Source organism: Neophocaena asiaeorientalis, unplaced genomic scaffold (assembly GCF_003031525.2).
Source record: "Neophocaena asiaeorientalis asiaeorientalis breed wild unplaced genomic scaffold, Neophocaena_asiaeorientalis_V1.1 scaffold487, whole genome shotgun sequence".
Lineage (NCBI taxonomy): Eukaryota > Metazoa > Chordata > Mammalia > Artiodactyla > Phocoenidae > Neophocaena > Neophocaena asiaeorientalis.
In genome coordinates this window covers 328,255-344,872 of record NW_020173398.1, presented here as the reverse complement: position 1 = coordinate 344,872, position 16,618 = coordinate 328,255, and the positions used below count along the sequence as shown (strand labels likewise).

The 16,618-nt window shown below is 36.2% G+C and overlaps 1 protein-coding gene across 7 annotated transcripts in view; it reads left to right on the top strand.

Annotated features, from left to right (window-relative positions):
* Window positions 1–16,618, top strand: part of DNM1L (dynamin 1 like) — a 61,995-nt gene that overhangs the window by 16,700 nt on the left and 28,677 nt on the right. For 4 of the 7 annotated variants that reach the window (XM_024747110.1, XM_024747103.1, XM_024747107.1 and 1 more), the window contains exon 2: window positions 12,186–12,333. In XM_024747110.1, the coding sequence (XP_024602878.1) occupies window positions 12,186–12,333 (148 nt within the window). Of the gene's footprint in view, window positions 1–12,185; window positions 12,334–16,181; window positions 16,221–16,618 lie in introns of all 7 variants that reach the window. The other 3 variants (XM_024747104.1, XM_024747109.1, XM_024747105.1) reach the window with 1 other exon arrangement.

Here is a 16,618-nt window from a genome sequence, read left to right as displayed (position 1 = left end):
CCATATGCTATGAAATTTATTAGAGATTAGAGACTTGATGGTGAGAGCTAAGAGAGCCAAAATCCTTTTCATAGTTGATTGAGAAAGAACACTTGGATGGACAAAGAATAATCAGACAGTGAGCCAAAGTCCCCCACATCTTCAGATTTCAATTGCTGGGCACAAATATTGAAAGGATTGACATACCCTGGGTAAATTTCTGAAATCCAAACTTTTACAAAACCCCAGAATTCTCCAAGTGTCAAAATAGAAGGAAGGAGGAAAAAAAGATTTCCTAAAAGGGAAAGAGAATCAGACTGGCATCAGACTTTCAATCTGCAACAGTAAATGTTAGATGCCATGGAGAAATATTTAAAATTTAGAGTTCTCAGAGGGATTCATTGTGATTATAGAATTCTGTATTCATCTATACTATAACCATTATTTGAATGCAGTGAAACATACTGAACAAGAGAGAACAGAAAAATTTTTTTAAAAAAATTCCTTCATTTCCCATCCAAGGTATTGTGAAATAAAATTGAAATATTACCTGAATTGCTTCCAGATCTCTGTTGTAGCTTGAATATAGTACTTGGAACTTTCTAGCAGAGTTGGACACCTAAGCTAGTATAAATCACTTGTACAGAAGGCCAGGGTGGACAAAGGGACTAGTCCGTAACCTATATCCAAGCTGTGTGTGGCTATACCAGGTGTCTGCTTAGGGTATGGGAGGGTGGTGGAAATGGAGCTTCTTTAATTACCTCATCAATATGAAATCCCATACCACATTTGAGGCATTAAAAATTATTTTGAAATATTGAAAACATCGAAAAGGTACAAAGGATAATATTAGGATACCATTGTATCTACTTCCCAGTTTAAGAAAAAAAATATTAACTATCTAGATGAATTTTCCTTCTTCCCACAGAGACATAACCAATTTCCTGAATTTAGTGTTTATCACGCCTATGCATTTCATTTTACATATAGTACATATGTAGATAACGTAAGTAATATATATTGTTTTACATGTTTTACACTTACCTGAAGTAAGTGATGTCAAATAGTATATATTCCTCTTCAGTGTTATTTTTACACAATCATACATGTGAGATTTACCCATACATACACATATATATTCCTAGTTTGCTCACTTATACTGCTGTAATCGAGTATATAAATATATCAAAATTTCTCCTCTCCTTGAATATTTGAGTGTTTGCCCTTGTTTGCTATAGCAGTTGTAGTAAACAACAGTGCTGGAAACATTCCTAAGAATGCTTCATTGTACACGTTTGAGAATTTCTCTAAAGTATCAAGTAGTGGAATTACTAGACTGTAGGATATATGTATTTTCATTTTTACTTGATATTCCTACTTGCTCCTCAGAATGTTTGTAACCATTTACATTCCCATGTACAGAGTGGAGTTTGTTTATTTGTTTATACCTATACTTTGTATTGTCACATTTTAAATTTATGGTATTTCATTGTCCTTTTTATTGCAGTTCCCTGATTACTAATAAGTTGGAGCAAGTTATTTCTTGGCTCTTTGTGGTTCTGTTGTGAGTTTCTGTTCATGTCTCTGCACATGATTTTCTATTATAGTATTCATCTTTTTCTTAATGGTTTGTAGGAGTCACTTTTACATTTTGGTTGCTAATTCTTTGTCAGTTACATGAGTCAGAAATATTTTCCCCCAATTATTGGGGCTTCCCTGGTGGTGCAGTGGTTGGGAATCCACCTGCCAATGCAGGCGACACGGGTTCGAACCCTGGTCTGGGAAGATCCCACATGCCGCAGAGCAACTAAGCCCGTGCACCACAACTACTGAGCCTGCACTCTAGAGCCCACGAGCCACAACTACTGAGCCCACGTGCCTCATCTACTGAAGCCTGCACACTCTAGAGCCCGTGCTCTAGAGAAGCCACTGCAATGAGAAGCCCATGCACCACAACAAAGAGTAGCCCCTGCTCACTGCAACTAGAGAGAAAGCCCGTGCACAGCAAGGAAGACCCAACGCAGCCAAAAAATAAATAAATTAATTAAAAAAAAATATTTTCCCCCAATTATTTTGTATGAGTAAAATAAATTTCAGTTTTGCAGTAGGTGAATTAACAATCTTTTCTTCTCTAGTTTGTACTTTCTATCTCAAAGTCATGAAAATATTCTTATGTTCTCTGATGTATAAAGTCATGATTTTTAACAGTTGTTTATAATTGTTCTGGAATTTGTGAAATGTATAGTTAACTGGTTTTTAGCATGTCCATAGAGTTGTGCAACCATCACCATAATCTAATTATATATTGTATCATCCCAGAAGGAAAGCTTGTATCCATTAGCAGTCACTCCCTACTCTCCTCTGCCCCCAATGTTAGGCAGCCACTTAATCTACTTTCTTGCTTCTTCTGGACATTTCATGTAAACAGGATCAAATAATATGTGGTATTTTGTGACTGACTTCTTTCACATAGTATAATGTTTCTGTGGTTCATCCATATTATAGCATGTATCAGTACTTTATTCCTTTTTATGACTGAATAATATTTAAAAACTTACATAAAACTAAACATTAGTCTGAGTATTTCAAAGTGGGTTAAATTTCTTTGTTGGGGATTCTGGGAAGATGACAGCAGTGGTAGAATCGTTTCCTAATCCTTGTATGACTTTCCCATAAAAACAGAACAAATAAAATAGGAAAACTCAAAATCCATGAACAACATTTAGAAGAAAATTAGTTGAGCATATTTCTCTCTACAAACACTCAAACACCAGTAGTTTGGGGATAGACCACTAACAGCTCCAAGACCTGTGTATTATTGTCTATGAAGGAAGAAGGAAGCAATGGAACTTCAAATGAATGTGAGAATTGAAAAATAGCCAAAAGGCAATCACTGGAAAGCCTGGAGGGCCAGTTTACAAATGCCAGCTGAAACTGGGAGGGGTTTTGCACACACTGATAATGGGTGAGTGAAAGAGGTCTTTTGTAAACCCTTAAGGGACTGGAGGACCTTGAAACTTCTAAAACCAACCAAAGCTACCTTCCAGGACCAATCTGCACATGAGAAGGAACTGACATTACAATTAAACATCCCCTGAAGAATACAAAGAAAAGAGAAGGTCCAGATAAAAGTGGTGGAGAGGAACAGAATCAAGATATCTCAGAAAACAAAGAACTTTATTTCCAAACACTGTACAAAAACAAGAGGGAGTTTTAGAGTGAAGTTAGAATAGCTATTCTAGGCCAAAACTCCTTCTGAAACTTCAGGAAAATGAACTTCATTTAAATATCAACAATATGAAATGATTGTTGTCAAAAGTTTACAAAGTATCTGAAGAAAAATGGGACTCTAAATAGCATTCCTATAGACAATGAAAGCACACCAGAAAGACGTCCACAAAACAGATGAAAACCATTAGATATGAAGACAAAAGGCAAGTCAAAAGACATTATAATGAGAATAAGGCATTTCAAAAAAAAAAGTTTGCATAAGAAAAACATTTTTTAAATGCTAGGTGGTAGAACTTTGTGAAATATTAGAATTGAAAGAAAATTTATTTTAGAAATGACAAATTAGAAGGAAAACACCAGGGCATATAAACATAACAGATAATACCTTTGAAAGAGAAAGATGTTGAAAAGGAGGAAGACATTTTTAAAGATGGGATAAAAAGGAGCTGTAAAAAGAATTTGATAGAAATTGACATATTGAAAACAGGCAAGGAAGATCCAACATACGTATAATAGGAATCCCCAAAGAAGAAAAAAATGATGGCAAGGGAGCAGAACAGATACGAAAACTTACAATTTAACTGAATTAAAAACAGACTTGGAACTCCATTTTGAAAGAGCTCAGCACATGCCTGAGAACATTGACACAGCAAGACCAACACTAAGACACAGTCTAGTAAAATTATTGAACTTTAAAGGAAAAATAAAAATTCTTCAGACTTCTAAGCAAAATCAGGGAAGGAAAATCAGTTTATTATATTTTTCAACAGTAAAAATTTATGAGAGAAGATCTGTTCTTATTATGAGAGAATTTATGAGAAAAGACACAATTTATTATGGAATTCCATATTTAAGATACTCAAGAAAGCATGAGCCCAATATTTTACATATAACCAAACTGTTTTTCAAGTACAAAAGTCACAAACTGTTATCAGTGTGCTAGAACTGAAGAATATTGTTCCCATTGGCTCTTCCTGAGGAATCTTCAGGAAGAGAATCAAAATGACTAGAGAGACATTAATATAAGGACTGACAGTACTATACATATACTTGTAGAACCAAGACTTAGTGGGGTTAAAAAAAGGAGGAAGTACAGTCTGTAAACAGATGAGAAGGAGAATAGAGGAATCATGTGCAAAATATTTAAAAAACTATTTTCAGTAATCATATTGGTGGTGGTAGTATTGGTATTATGATTTGGAGACTGTGTGTAATGTGAAATAAAAAGCAAATGAGTGTTTTCTTTTAATTTGGCCACAAACTGTGTCCTTGAGAACGAAGATTCTCACTATAGAAGAAAGAAGATAGAGATGACTCATACTGAGAGATGTATGTGTGTGTGTAGGGTGGATGGGCCAAATAACCCTCTTCCCCAGAAAACAAATCCAGCAAGAAGAAATTAACAGTACTAAAAATAAATAATTACAAAATGAAATCAATAAAATACAGATTTGACCAATAAAATCAATATAATAGTCAATTGGGAAATCTGGTCAGAAAAAAGAACATAAAGATAAAATATTAGAGGACCAAGAGACTGTCATATAGATTGAAGTAAGCCAGAGAGAGAAAAACAAATATATATTAATGCATATATGTGGAATCTATAAAAATGGTGAAGATGAACCTATTTGCAAAGCCAAAATAGAGACATAGATGTAGAGAACAAACGTGTGGACACCAGGGGGAAAAGGGGTGGGTGGGTGGGATGACTTGGGAGATTGGGATTGACATATATATATGCCTAGGTATAAAATAACTAATGAGGACCTGCTGTACAGCATGGGGAACTCTACTCAGTGCTCTGTGGTGACCTAAATGGGAAGGAAATCCAAAAAGGAGGGGACATGTGTATACATATGGCTGGTTCACTTTGCTGTGCAGCAGGAGCTAGCACAACATTGTAAAGTAACTATACCCCAATTAAAAAAAAATATTTTTTTTAATGGGGGAAAAAAGATAAAATACTAGAAATAAGAAAAGTGAACAATTTCTAAGAATATTATAAGTAGTTATGCTTATAAATTTGAAAATCCATGAGAATTACTTGACTTTTCTGGATAGATTTTTAATCAAACACATAAAGAACAGGAAATTTCCGTGTTTTTTTTTTAACATCTTTATTGGAGTATAATTGCTTTACAATGGTGTGTTAGTTTCTGCTGTATAACAGTGAACCAGCTATATGTATACATATATCCCCATATCTCTGCCCTCTTGCGTCTCCCTCCCACTCTCCCTATCCCACCCCTCTAGGTGGTCACAAAGCACCTAGCTTACCCCTCCCCATCCCTGTGTCCTCAAGTCCATTCTCTACGTCTGCATCTTTATTCCTGTCTTGCCCCAGGTTCATTAGAACCCTTTTTTTTTAAGATTCCATATATGTGTGTTAGCATACAGTATTTTTCTCTTTCTGACTTACTTCACTCTGTATGACAGACTCTAGGTCCATCCACCTCACTACAAATAACGCAATTTCGTTTCTTTTTATGGCTGAGTAATATTCCATTGTATATATGGGCCACATCTTCTTTATCCCTTCATCTGTCAATGGACACTTAGGTTGCTTCCATGTCCTGGCTATTGTAAATAGTGTTGTAATGAACATTGTGGTACAGGTCTCTTTTTTATTTTTATTTTTTAACATCTTTATTGGAGTATAATTGCTTTACAATGGTGTGTTAGTTTCTGCTTTATAAGTGAATCAGCTATACATATACATATACCCCATATCTCCTCCCTCTTGCGTCTCCCTCCCACCCTCCCTATCCCACCCCTTTAGGAGGTCACAAATCACGGAGCTGATCTCCCTGTGCTATGTGGCTGCTTCCCACTAGCTACGTCAGTGCCACTCTCTCACTTCGATCCAGCTTACCCTTCCCCCTCCCTGTGCCCTCAAGTCCATTCTCTATGTCTGTGTCTTTATTCCTGCTCTGACCCTAGGTTATTCAGAACCACTTTTTTTTTCTAGACTCCATATATATATGTGTTAGCATATGGTACTTGTTTTTCTCCTTCTGACTTACTTCACTCTGAGTCCATCTACCTCACTACAAATAACTCAATTTTGGATTCCTTTTATTTCTTTTTCTTCTCTGATTGCTGTGGCTAAAACTTCCAAAAGTATGTTGAATAATAGTGGTGAGAGTGGGCAACTGTGTCTTGTTCCTGATCTTATAGGAAATAGTTTCAGTTTTTCACCATTGAGGATGATGTTGGCTGTGGGTTTGTCATATATGGCCTTTATTATATTGAGGTAGGTTCCCTCTATGACTACTTTCTGGAGAGTTTTTATCATAAATGAGTGTTGAATTTTTTTGAAAGCTTTTTCTGCATCTATTGAGGTTATCATATGGTTTTTATCCTTCAATTTGTTAATATGGTGTATTGCATTGATTGATTTGCATATATTGAAGAATCCTTGCATTCCTGGGGTAAACCCCATTTGATCATGGTGTGTGATTCTTTAAATGTGCTGTTGGATTCTGTTTGCTAGTGTTTTGTTGAGGATGTTTGCCTCCATGTTCATCAGTGATATTGGCCTGTACTGTTCTTTTATTGTGACATCTTTGGTTTTGGTATCAGGGTGATGGTGGCCTCGTAGAATGAGTTTGGGAGTGTTCCTTCCTCTGCAATTTTTTGGAAGAGTTTGAGAAGGATAGATGTTAGTTCTTCTCAAAATGTTTGATAGAATTCACCTGTGAAGCCATCAGGTCCTGGGCTTTTGTTTGTTGGAAGATTTTTAATCACAGTTTCAATTTCAGTGCTTGTGATTGGTCTGTTTATATTTTTTTCTATTTCTTCCTGGTTCAGTCTCAGAAGGTTGTGCTTTTCTAAGAATTTGTCCATTTCTTCCAGGTTGTCCATTTTATTGGCATATAGTTGCTTGTAGTAATCTCTCATGATCCTTTGTATTTCTGTAGTGTCTGTTGTTGCTTCTCCATTTTCATTTCTAATTCTGTTGATTTGAGTCTTCTCCCTTTTCTTCTTGATGAGTCTGGCTAATGGTTGATCAATTTAGTTTATCTTCTCAAAGAACCAGCTTTTAGTTTTATTGATCTTTGCTATTATTTCCTTCATCTCTTATTCATTTATATCTGATCTAATCTTTATGATTTCTTTCCTTCTGCTAACTTTGGGTTTTTTTTGTTCTTTCTCTAATTGCTTTAGGTGTAAGATTAGGTGGTTTATTTGAGATTTTTCTTGTTTCTTGAGGAAGGATTGTATTGCTATAAATTTCCCTCTTGAACTGCTTTTGCTGCATCCCATAGGTTTTGGGTCATCATGTTTTCGTTGTCATTTGTTTCTAGGTATTTTTTGATTTCCTCTTTTATTTCTTACAGATCTTTTCCTGTAATTGATATTATCTAGTCTCATAGTGTTGTTGGAAAAGACACTTGATACAATTTCATTTTTCTTAAATTTACCAAGGCTTGATTTGTGACCCAACATGTGATCTAGTCTGGAGAATTTTCCATGAGCACTTGAGAACAAAGTGTATTCTGTTGTTTTTGGATGGAATGTCCTATAAATATCAATTAAGTCCATCTTGTTTAATGTGTAATTTAAAGCTTGTGTTTCCTTATTTGTTTTCATTTTGGTTGATCTGTCCATTGGTGAAAGTGGGGTGTTAAAGTCCCCTACTATGATTGTGTTACTGTCTATTTCCCGTTTTGTGGCTGTTAGCGTTTGCCTTATGTATCGAGGTGCTCCTATGTTGGGTGCATAAATATTTACAATTGTTATGTCTTCTTCTTGGATTGATCCCTTGATCATTATGTAGTGTCCTTCTTTGTGTCTTGTAATAGTCTTTATTTTAAAGTGCATTTTGTCTGATATGAGAATTGCAACTCCAGCTTTCTTTTCATTTCCATTTGCATGGAATATCTTTTTCCTTCCCCTCACTTTCAGTCTGTATATGTCCCTAGGTCTGAAGTGGGTCTCTTGTAGACAGCATATATACAGGTCTTGTGTTTGTATCTATTCAGCCAGTCTATGTCTTTGGGTTGGAGCATTTAATCCATTTACATTAAAGGTAAGTATCGATATGTATGTTCCTATTACCATTTTCTTAATTGTTTTGGGTTTGTAATTGTAGGTCTTTTCCTTTTCTTGTGTTTCCTGCCTAGAGAAGTTCCTTTAGCATTTGTTGTAAAGCTGGTTTGGTGGTGCTGATTTCTCTTAAATTTTGCTTGTCTGTAAGGTTTTTAATTTCTCCGTGGAATCTGAATGAGATCCTTGCTGTGTAGAGTAATCTTGGTTGTAGGTTTTTCCCTTTCATCACTTTAAATATGTCCTGCCACTCCCTTCTGGCTTGCAGAGTATCTGCTGAAAGATCAGCTGTTAACCTTATGGGAATTCCCTTGTATGTTATTTTTTGCTTTTCCCTTGCTGCTTTTAACATTTTTTCTTTGTACCTAATTTTTGATAGTTTGATTAATATGTGTCTTGGTGTGTTTCTCCTGGGATTTATCCTGTATGGGACTCTCTGTGCCTCCTAAACTTGATTGACTATTTCCTTTCCCATGTTAGGGAAGTTTTCAATTAAAATCTCTTCAAATATTTTCTCAGACCCTTTCTTTTTCTCTTCTTCTTCTGGGACCCCTATAATTTGAATGTTGGTGCATTTAATGTTGTCCCAGAGGTCGCTGAGACTGTCCTCGATTCTTTTCATTCTTTTTTCTTTATTCTGCTCTGCGGTGGTTATTTCCATTATTTTATTTTCCTGGTCACTTATCTGTTCTTCTGCCTCAGTTATTCTGCTATTGCTTCCTTCTAGAGAATTTTCAGTTCCATTTATTGTGTTGTTCATCATTGTTTGTTTGCTCTTTAGTTCTTCTAGGTCCTTGTCAAAAGTTTCTTTTATTTTTTCCATTCTATTTCCAAGATTTTGGATGTCTTTACCATTATTCTCTGAATTCTTTTTTAGATATACTGCCTATTTCCTCTTCCTTTGTTTGGTCTGCTGGGTTTTTACCTTGCTCCTTAATCCGCTCTGTGTTTCTTTGTCTCCTCATTTTGCTTAGCTTACTGTGTTTGTGGTCTCCTTATCACAGGCTGCAGGTTCATAGTTCCCATTGTTTTTGGTGTCTGCCTTCTTTGGGTGAGGTTGGTTTAGTGGCTTGTTTAGGCTTCCTGGTGGAGGGGACTGGTGCCTGTGTTCTGGTGGGTGGGGCTGGATCTTGTCTTTCTGGTGGGCAGGGCCATGTCTGGTGGTGTGTTTTGGGGTGTCTGTGAACTTAGTATGATATTAGGCAGCCTCTGTGCTAATGGGTGGGGGTGTGTTCTTGTCTTGGTAGTTGTTTGTCATGGGGCGTCCAGCACTGGAGCTTGCTGGCCTTTGCGTGGAGCTGGGTCTTTGCGTTGAGACAGAGATCTCTGTGAGAGCTCTCACAGATTGATATTGCACAGGGCTGGGTGGTCTCTGTTGGTCCAATGTCCTGAACTCGGTCTCCCACTTCAGAGGCTCAGGCCTGACACCAGGCTGGAGCACCAAGACCCTGTCAGCCACATGGCCAGGTACGTGGAGATTTTCTTGCCTTTTGGGAAGTCTGAGGTCCTCTGCCAGTGTTCAGTAGGTGTTCTATAGGAGTTGTTCCCCATGTAGATGTTTTTTTTTTTTTTTTTAATGCAGTACGCGGGCCTCTCACTGCTGTGGCCTCTCCCGTTGCGGAGCACAGGCTCTGGACGCACAGGCCCAGCGGCCACGGCTCATGGGCCCAGCCGCTCCGCGGCATGTGGGATCCTCCCAGACCGGGGCATGAACCCGTGTTCCCTGCATCGGCAGGCAGACTCTCAACCACTGCACCACCAGGGAAGCCCCTGTAGATGTGTTTTTGATGTATCTGTGGGGAGGAAGCTGATCTCCATGTCTTACTCCTCTGCCATCTTGAAGGTCCCCCTTGCGTGTTGTTTAAATTATTTTAGAGTACAGAAAAGAAATGGGGGAAGCACCCATTTTACTTATGAGAGTGGCAGACCTGGACTCCAAAACCTAGCAAAACCGGATGTGCCACATAATCTTAAATTTGACACTCCTTATCCACTCAACATTACTTTTCTCCATCATAGGGGACCTTTCTGGACAATAGGAATGCCCTCTGCCTATTGGGTTTGGAAATGGGGAGCCTTGGCAGGACTTAGAGAAAGGAGGAGACTAAAGTCTGGGTATTTATTCCCCTGGCTTACTTCCTATGTGTAGGTGCCTTTGGTTGGCTCTCTAAAAGTTCTCATCCATCTTTTGGAGCTTGTGAGTGATAAGAGCTGCTCTGTCATTACCAGCCCACATTATTGCACTATCCCTTGTGATCCCCCTCTTCCAAAACTTTGTAAATAGTCCACTTGTAAATAAACTTTCCTTAAATTATTCTAACTTGAATGGGCCATCTGTTTCCTGTAGACCCTTTCTGATACAGTAGATGAGTTTAGGGTGTTTGCTTTTGTAGAAGTATGAAATTAGAAGATGTACTAGTTTTGACTAAGAAAAAATACAGTAAGGAAAACATTCTGTTACAGAAAAATATGAATTACAAAGTTGAAAAAATAGAAAATTTGTAAACATTTATGTATAATATAAAAATGCATAATAGAGACAAGTTTATATATTATTTGATTATATACTGTTTATTAGTATTGTGTCTATGTTAAATTTCCTCACTGTGATCATTGTAGTGTGGTTGTATAGTAGAATGCCCTTATTCTTAGAGATATACCACTATACTTAGGGATGAACTGTCATGACATATTAACCCGCTCTCAAAAGGGACAGCAAAAGAAAAGATGTGTGTGTGTAAGAAGAGACATAAAGCAAATGTGTCAAAATACTAATAATTAGTTAAGGTATATGGTACTTTTGTTACAGTATATGGGTATTCACTGTTAATATTCTTGCAACTCTTGTGGCTTTGAAATTTTCAAAATAAAAAGTTTGGGGAAAATATTCAAAACAACAAAAAATAAATACTTATATGGATAAAGATCTTTATAAACTAATAAGACACATAATATACCAGCATTTGAACAAGCAAATCACTGAAGGAGAAATACAAAAGGCCCTTAAACAAAGTGATACTAGGCTGAATAATAAAGAAATGCAAATTTAAATGAACTGTCAGTGTTTATCTATCAAAAAAAAGTAGCAAAGACTCAAAAAAGTGGTAATGCCCAATGCTGATGGGGATGCAGCAGATTGAACATAAAGCATAGCTTGGTGCCCCCCATCTTGTAGTGTGCAGTCTGCTAGTATCTGAATGCATAAAATCTGTATGCTCTTTAATCACAGCAATTTCATTTAATGAACTAAGTAAATCTAATGAGGTAATAGGATAAGTGAGTAAGGTTATATGTACAAAGTATGTTTATTGCAGCATTGTTAATAGTGGCAAGGACCATTTAAATGTCCATCAGTTGGGGTTTGGTTTTACATACAGAATACTATTTAACTATTAAGCACAGAAGTAAATATATTGATATGGAATGATATCCCTGATTGTTATATTAAAAATAAAAGTGGGTTAGAGAAAAATACACATAGTACTACTATCCCATTTAAAGTAAAGTATCTACATATTCTGGGCATAATTTTATGTATACCAATATTATATAGGTTTTGAAAATACCTAATATTATATGGTTGAGAGTATCAGAAAAGGTAGGAAAATTATGGGGAATTGGGGCTTTCATATTGTCTCTCTCTTTTGTTTTGAGTTATAAATTTTTATATATCCCATGAAATAATCATAGATATTGTTACCACATAACTAATTGATTTTGCACTAGGGTATATATTTTCTCTTTTTGTACTTTTTTATTTTAAAGAAATAAAGATCATATAATAGAAAATAAACTTCATTTTAAACTTTCATTTTAAAAGACTTGGCAATAATTTTTTTAAAGTAATTATATAGCATAGTCTTACTGAGTTACAAAAAAATCTGTTAAGAAACTCATTTTGCTCTTGTGTATTCCGTTTTCAGAGCAGTGGAAAGAGCTCAGTGCTAGAAAGCCTAGTGGGGAGGGACCTGCTTCCCAGAGGCACTGGTATTGTCACCCGGAGACCTCTCATTCTGCAGCTAGTCCATGTTTCACCCGAAGATAAACGAAAAACAACAGGAGAAGAAAATGGTAAATTTTAGAATTGGAATATAAATTATTTAAAAATTCTTCATTTTTGGTCCAATCTTCAAAAGATATGAGCTAATTAGAAATTAGTGGCTGTAGCAAAATCAGGAGTCTTGTGAAGAAAAGTGGTATGCATCTTTTCTCGTTAAAAAAGAGTAATTTTGGGCTTCCCTGGTGGCGCAGTGGTTGGGAGTCCGCCTGCCGATGCAGGGGACACGGGTTCGTGCCCCGGTGTGGGAGAGGCCACAACGGTGAGAGGCCCGCGTACCGCAAAAAAAAAAAAAAAAAAAAAAAAAAAAAAAAAAGAGTAATTTTTGTTGTTTTTGAGGACCGTGAGTCAACTTGTTTGAAAGAGAACCTTTTTGGTAATTCAGTTTAGTAAACTGTTGTTAATGCTATTTAGTGGAGGATCTAGTGAGCTACTTGGTAAACGAGAATCAGTTATTTTTAAAAGATTTTGTGTCTTTTGGAGTGTTTTAAACTTTTTTTCCTTGTGTTTAAAACAATGTTTTTGCTTTTTCACTTTGTTTTAGAATTGAAATATTTTCTTTTTTTCCCCATGCCAGGCGGCACGTGGGATCTTAGTTTTCCGACCAGGGATCGAACCTGTGCCCCCTGTAGTGGAAGCGCAGAGTCTTAACCACTGGACCACCAGGGAAGTCCCTAGAATTTAAATATTTTAGATTCTAGTTTAAATATTTACTTTTAAATAAAATTAAAATGATTTAGCTTTTCAGCATGACAATGTTATCTTACCTTCCCTTTTCTGGTCTTGGCCTCTCACTGTTGTGGCCTATCCCGTTGCGGAGCACACGCTCTGGACGCGCAGGCTCAGCGGCCATGGCTCACGGGCCTGGCCGCTCCACGGCATGTGGGATCTTCCCAGACCGGGGCACAAACCCGTGTCCCCTGCATTGGCAAGCGGACTCTAAACCACTGCGCCACCAGGGAAGCCCTAAGATGAATATTATTTTTAGAAAGAGTTTTTCTAAAAAAATTATTATTATTTTTGCCACTCCACGTAGCATGAGGTATCTTAGTTCCCCGACCGGGGATTGAACCTACACTTCCTGCAGTGGAAGCATGGTGTCTTAACCACCAGACTGCCAGGGAGGTCTCTAATTATTATTATTTTTTTTACTATCCTTCTCTTGCTAAGGCTTACCTATATAGCACATACTTTTTAGATTCCTCCCTCACCCAAATAGTAAACGTGGAGTATCATGATAAGAAAATATGCACCATCCTTTATAGCAGTTCTTCTTTGGTTAAACTGAAAATATTTTAAGACACACTATCTTTTTTCTTTTTTTTTTTTGCGGTATGTGAGCCTCTCACTGTTGTGGCCTCTCCCGTTGCGGAGCACAGGCTCTGGACGCGCAGGCTCAATGGCCACGGCTCACGGGCCCAGCCGCTCCGCAGCATGTGGGATCTTCCTGGACCGGGGCACGAACCCGCGTCCCCTTCATCGGCAGGCGGGCTCTCAACCACTGTGCCACCAGGGAAGCCCTAAGACACACTATCTTTATTAGCATGTTTTAAATTGTCTATTAAATATGTATCCTCTATTAATCATACTTTTACATTAGTGAGATTTGGAATATTTGATGAGAGTAATATGTTTAATCTTCAGTGTTTGGTTCACATTTTGTCTTATTTATAAAAGTCTGTAAAATGTTCTAAGTATTAAATTGCATTTGCAGCAGAGTACCATATTTGTTTCTCATTCTGCAGAGATCTGTTTTCAGTGAAGTTTCATTCTGTTTCTTATATTCTAATCTAAGATGGGATGATAATTTGATGCAATTGGAGTTACTTTAATTTCTGTATCTGATCTTTTCCTTTACTTATTATAGGAGCATTGTTGTGATAGTTTGATTTTTTTTTTTAAAGGGGAAAAAAAAGACCTGTCATGAGCATCTACAATGACTACAGAAAGTTAATCGCTAAAGCAAGTTAATGAAGTTGTAGATGTTAACATATAATGATATAATGATAACTATTTTTGGATAGACTGCCAGAGGATATGTAGGAGTCTTTTAATTATATTAGGTATCTTCTTGGTATATTATTCATCGCTTTGCTTTTCTGTAATATTTCTTTATTATTGAAATTCTGAACCTTGAATTTAATCATTTTGGACTAATTTATGGTCCAGCTTCAAATGTATAGAATAACTCTTTAAAAATTTCATTCTCACTAACTAACATCATCAGTTTTACCAAATACCTTAAACTAAGACTTCAAGAAACTGTATGGTGTTAAGTCTGTTGCTTTTAACTCTTCATTTTCTTCAGTCACCTTGAAAAGGGCAGATGATATCCTGTCTCTCAGAAACTATTTGCAGATGTGGGCAGTGTTTCTGGAAGGGGTGTACATTTCACCTATAGAAGTGTCAGTTCCTTGGTATCTCTTTGTTTGTATGTCCACTCTGTTTTGTTGATGTCTCTTCTTGGTGGTTGGTCAGTAAATCTGCATATCTTTACCTATATATATATATATTTTTTTCTTTCCCCAAGCTTAGTGCTTATTTTTTATATTAAAAAACATAAAACCTCACTTCAAATGACAACTCAGCCACCCAGAACACAAAATAGATTTTGTAAATTTTGAGTACTAAATGTCATATATCTTATTAATAACTAGAATAGTTCTTTAACTTCTCATCAGAGCCCATTTATCCTTAGGATAAACAGTTCTACCTTACCACAAATCATTCTACCCTAGAGGAAATTAGGAACAGTGAAGCAGGAGACAGCCAGAAGAGTATGAACTACCTGACAGCCTGGCAACCATACAGGAGAAAGGGGAGGAAAACATAAAGACAGGAGAACTTCAAAAAAAGAAAAAATCAGTCTCTAACCATTTTGTATAGGGATTTGTAGCCTCAAAGGGCTCTATTATATAACAAAGGCATAAGTTACCATTAATAGGTAAGTTTAAGAGCAGTGGATTCTAACACGACATGGAGCAGTATAATCCATTTTAAATATAGGTCCATCAAAACTGGCTAAACTATTTAAGTATTACTATGTATAATTCAATTATCAGGAAAATTTATATAACATGAGATCCCTCATTCTGCCAACTACATAGGATAATTGAGGTGTCAATATATAGATTTATAGTATTTCTCATCTTGCCCCCCACTTCTGCCAATGTAAAAGAATTTTCTGATAAAATCTTATTAAAAACAAAAACTGTTTTCAAGTGAGATGGTGATTTAGTTTGAACTTTGAACTCTATGATTACCTTTCATATATTCATAAGAAATAAATCAAGTTTTCCTCAGATCTCCTTGTAGACTAAATCCAAAAGTAGCATGCTGACTAAAGACCAAAACTGTTTCTGTGGTGTTCTGTTAAATTCAATATATATTTCAAAGAAAATAATCCCTTAGAAAGCTCAATTGGTAAATACTTTCACATTTACTTTAAAGGTTTTGAAAGATTGTGTTTGATATGTTTTGTAGATTTTTTTCCACTAGGTAATTTATCTTTACCCATAGTTATCAGATGTCTAAGACAAATTTTTGAATAGTAAATTAATTTTAATCCATTTTGTTAGAATTAGAAACCAGAGGTGATATAATTAGGTGTAATGGAAAATAAAAAATAAATTATGGCACACTATATACTTCATTTGTGTCATTTAAAATATTATATAATCCCTCTAATTATAACTAATTGTAATGGAAATTTTATAGTTGTAAATTTGGAATAATTGAATGCATTTGAAATGGCATTTGAAATGTGTTCAGGTTTTTTGCACACTTGATTTTTTAGAAAGGTTTGAAATATTAGGGATAAGCACTAAACTTATCATTCTGTGCTGTTTCTCTTTAACTACAGACCCTGCTACATGGAAAAACTCAAGACACCTTTCTAAAGGTTTCCTTTATCCATTTGTTTTTGGCCCTTCTTTTCCTATTGTGCCTGCATGTGTGCTTTTGTACTCTTACAGGCTGTGTGCATTTTTTTTCTTCCATTTTTATTTGCCTATCCACATTGATTGATTGCAGGTGTTAGTGGTTCTTGTTACCTTTTGGCATTGCATCAGAATGCAGGCTTTTTTTGGTGGTGAATGTAATTTATTTTATTTTTATTTTTAAAAACATGCTTGTGAAGCCAGGCCTCTTCTATATGATAAGGTAAATTAAAAACACCCCTTTGGTATATAGTACCTGCCTCTGAGTTCTATTCATCTAGATTACTCCAGTCCTCCAATGAGACTTCTTGGAAGAAGGTACTAAGCTTCAAGTAGGTGAGCATTTTACTTGCAAAAAGGA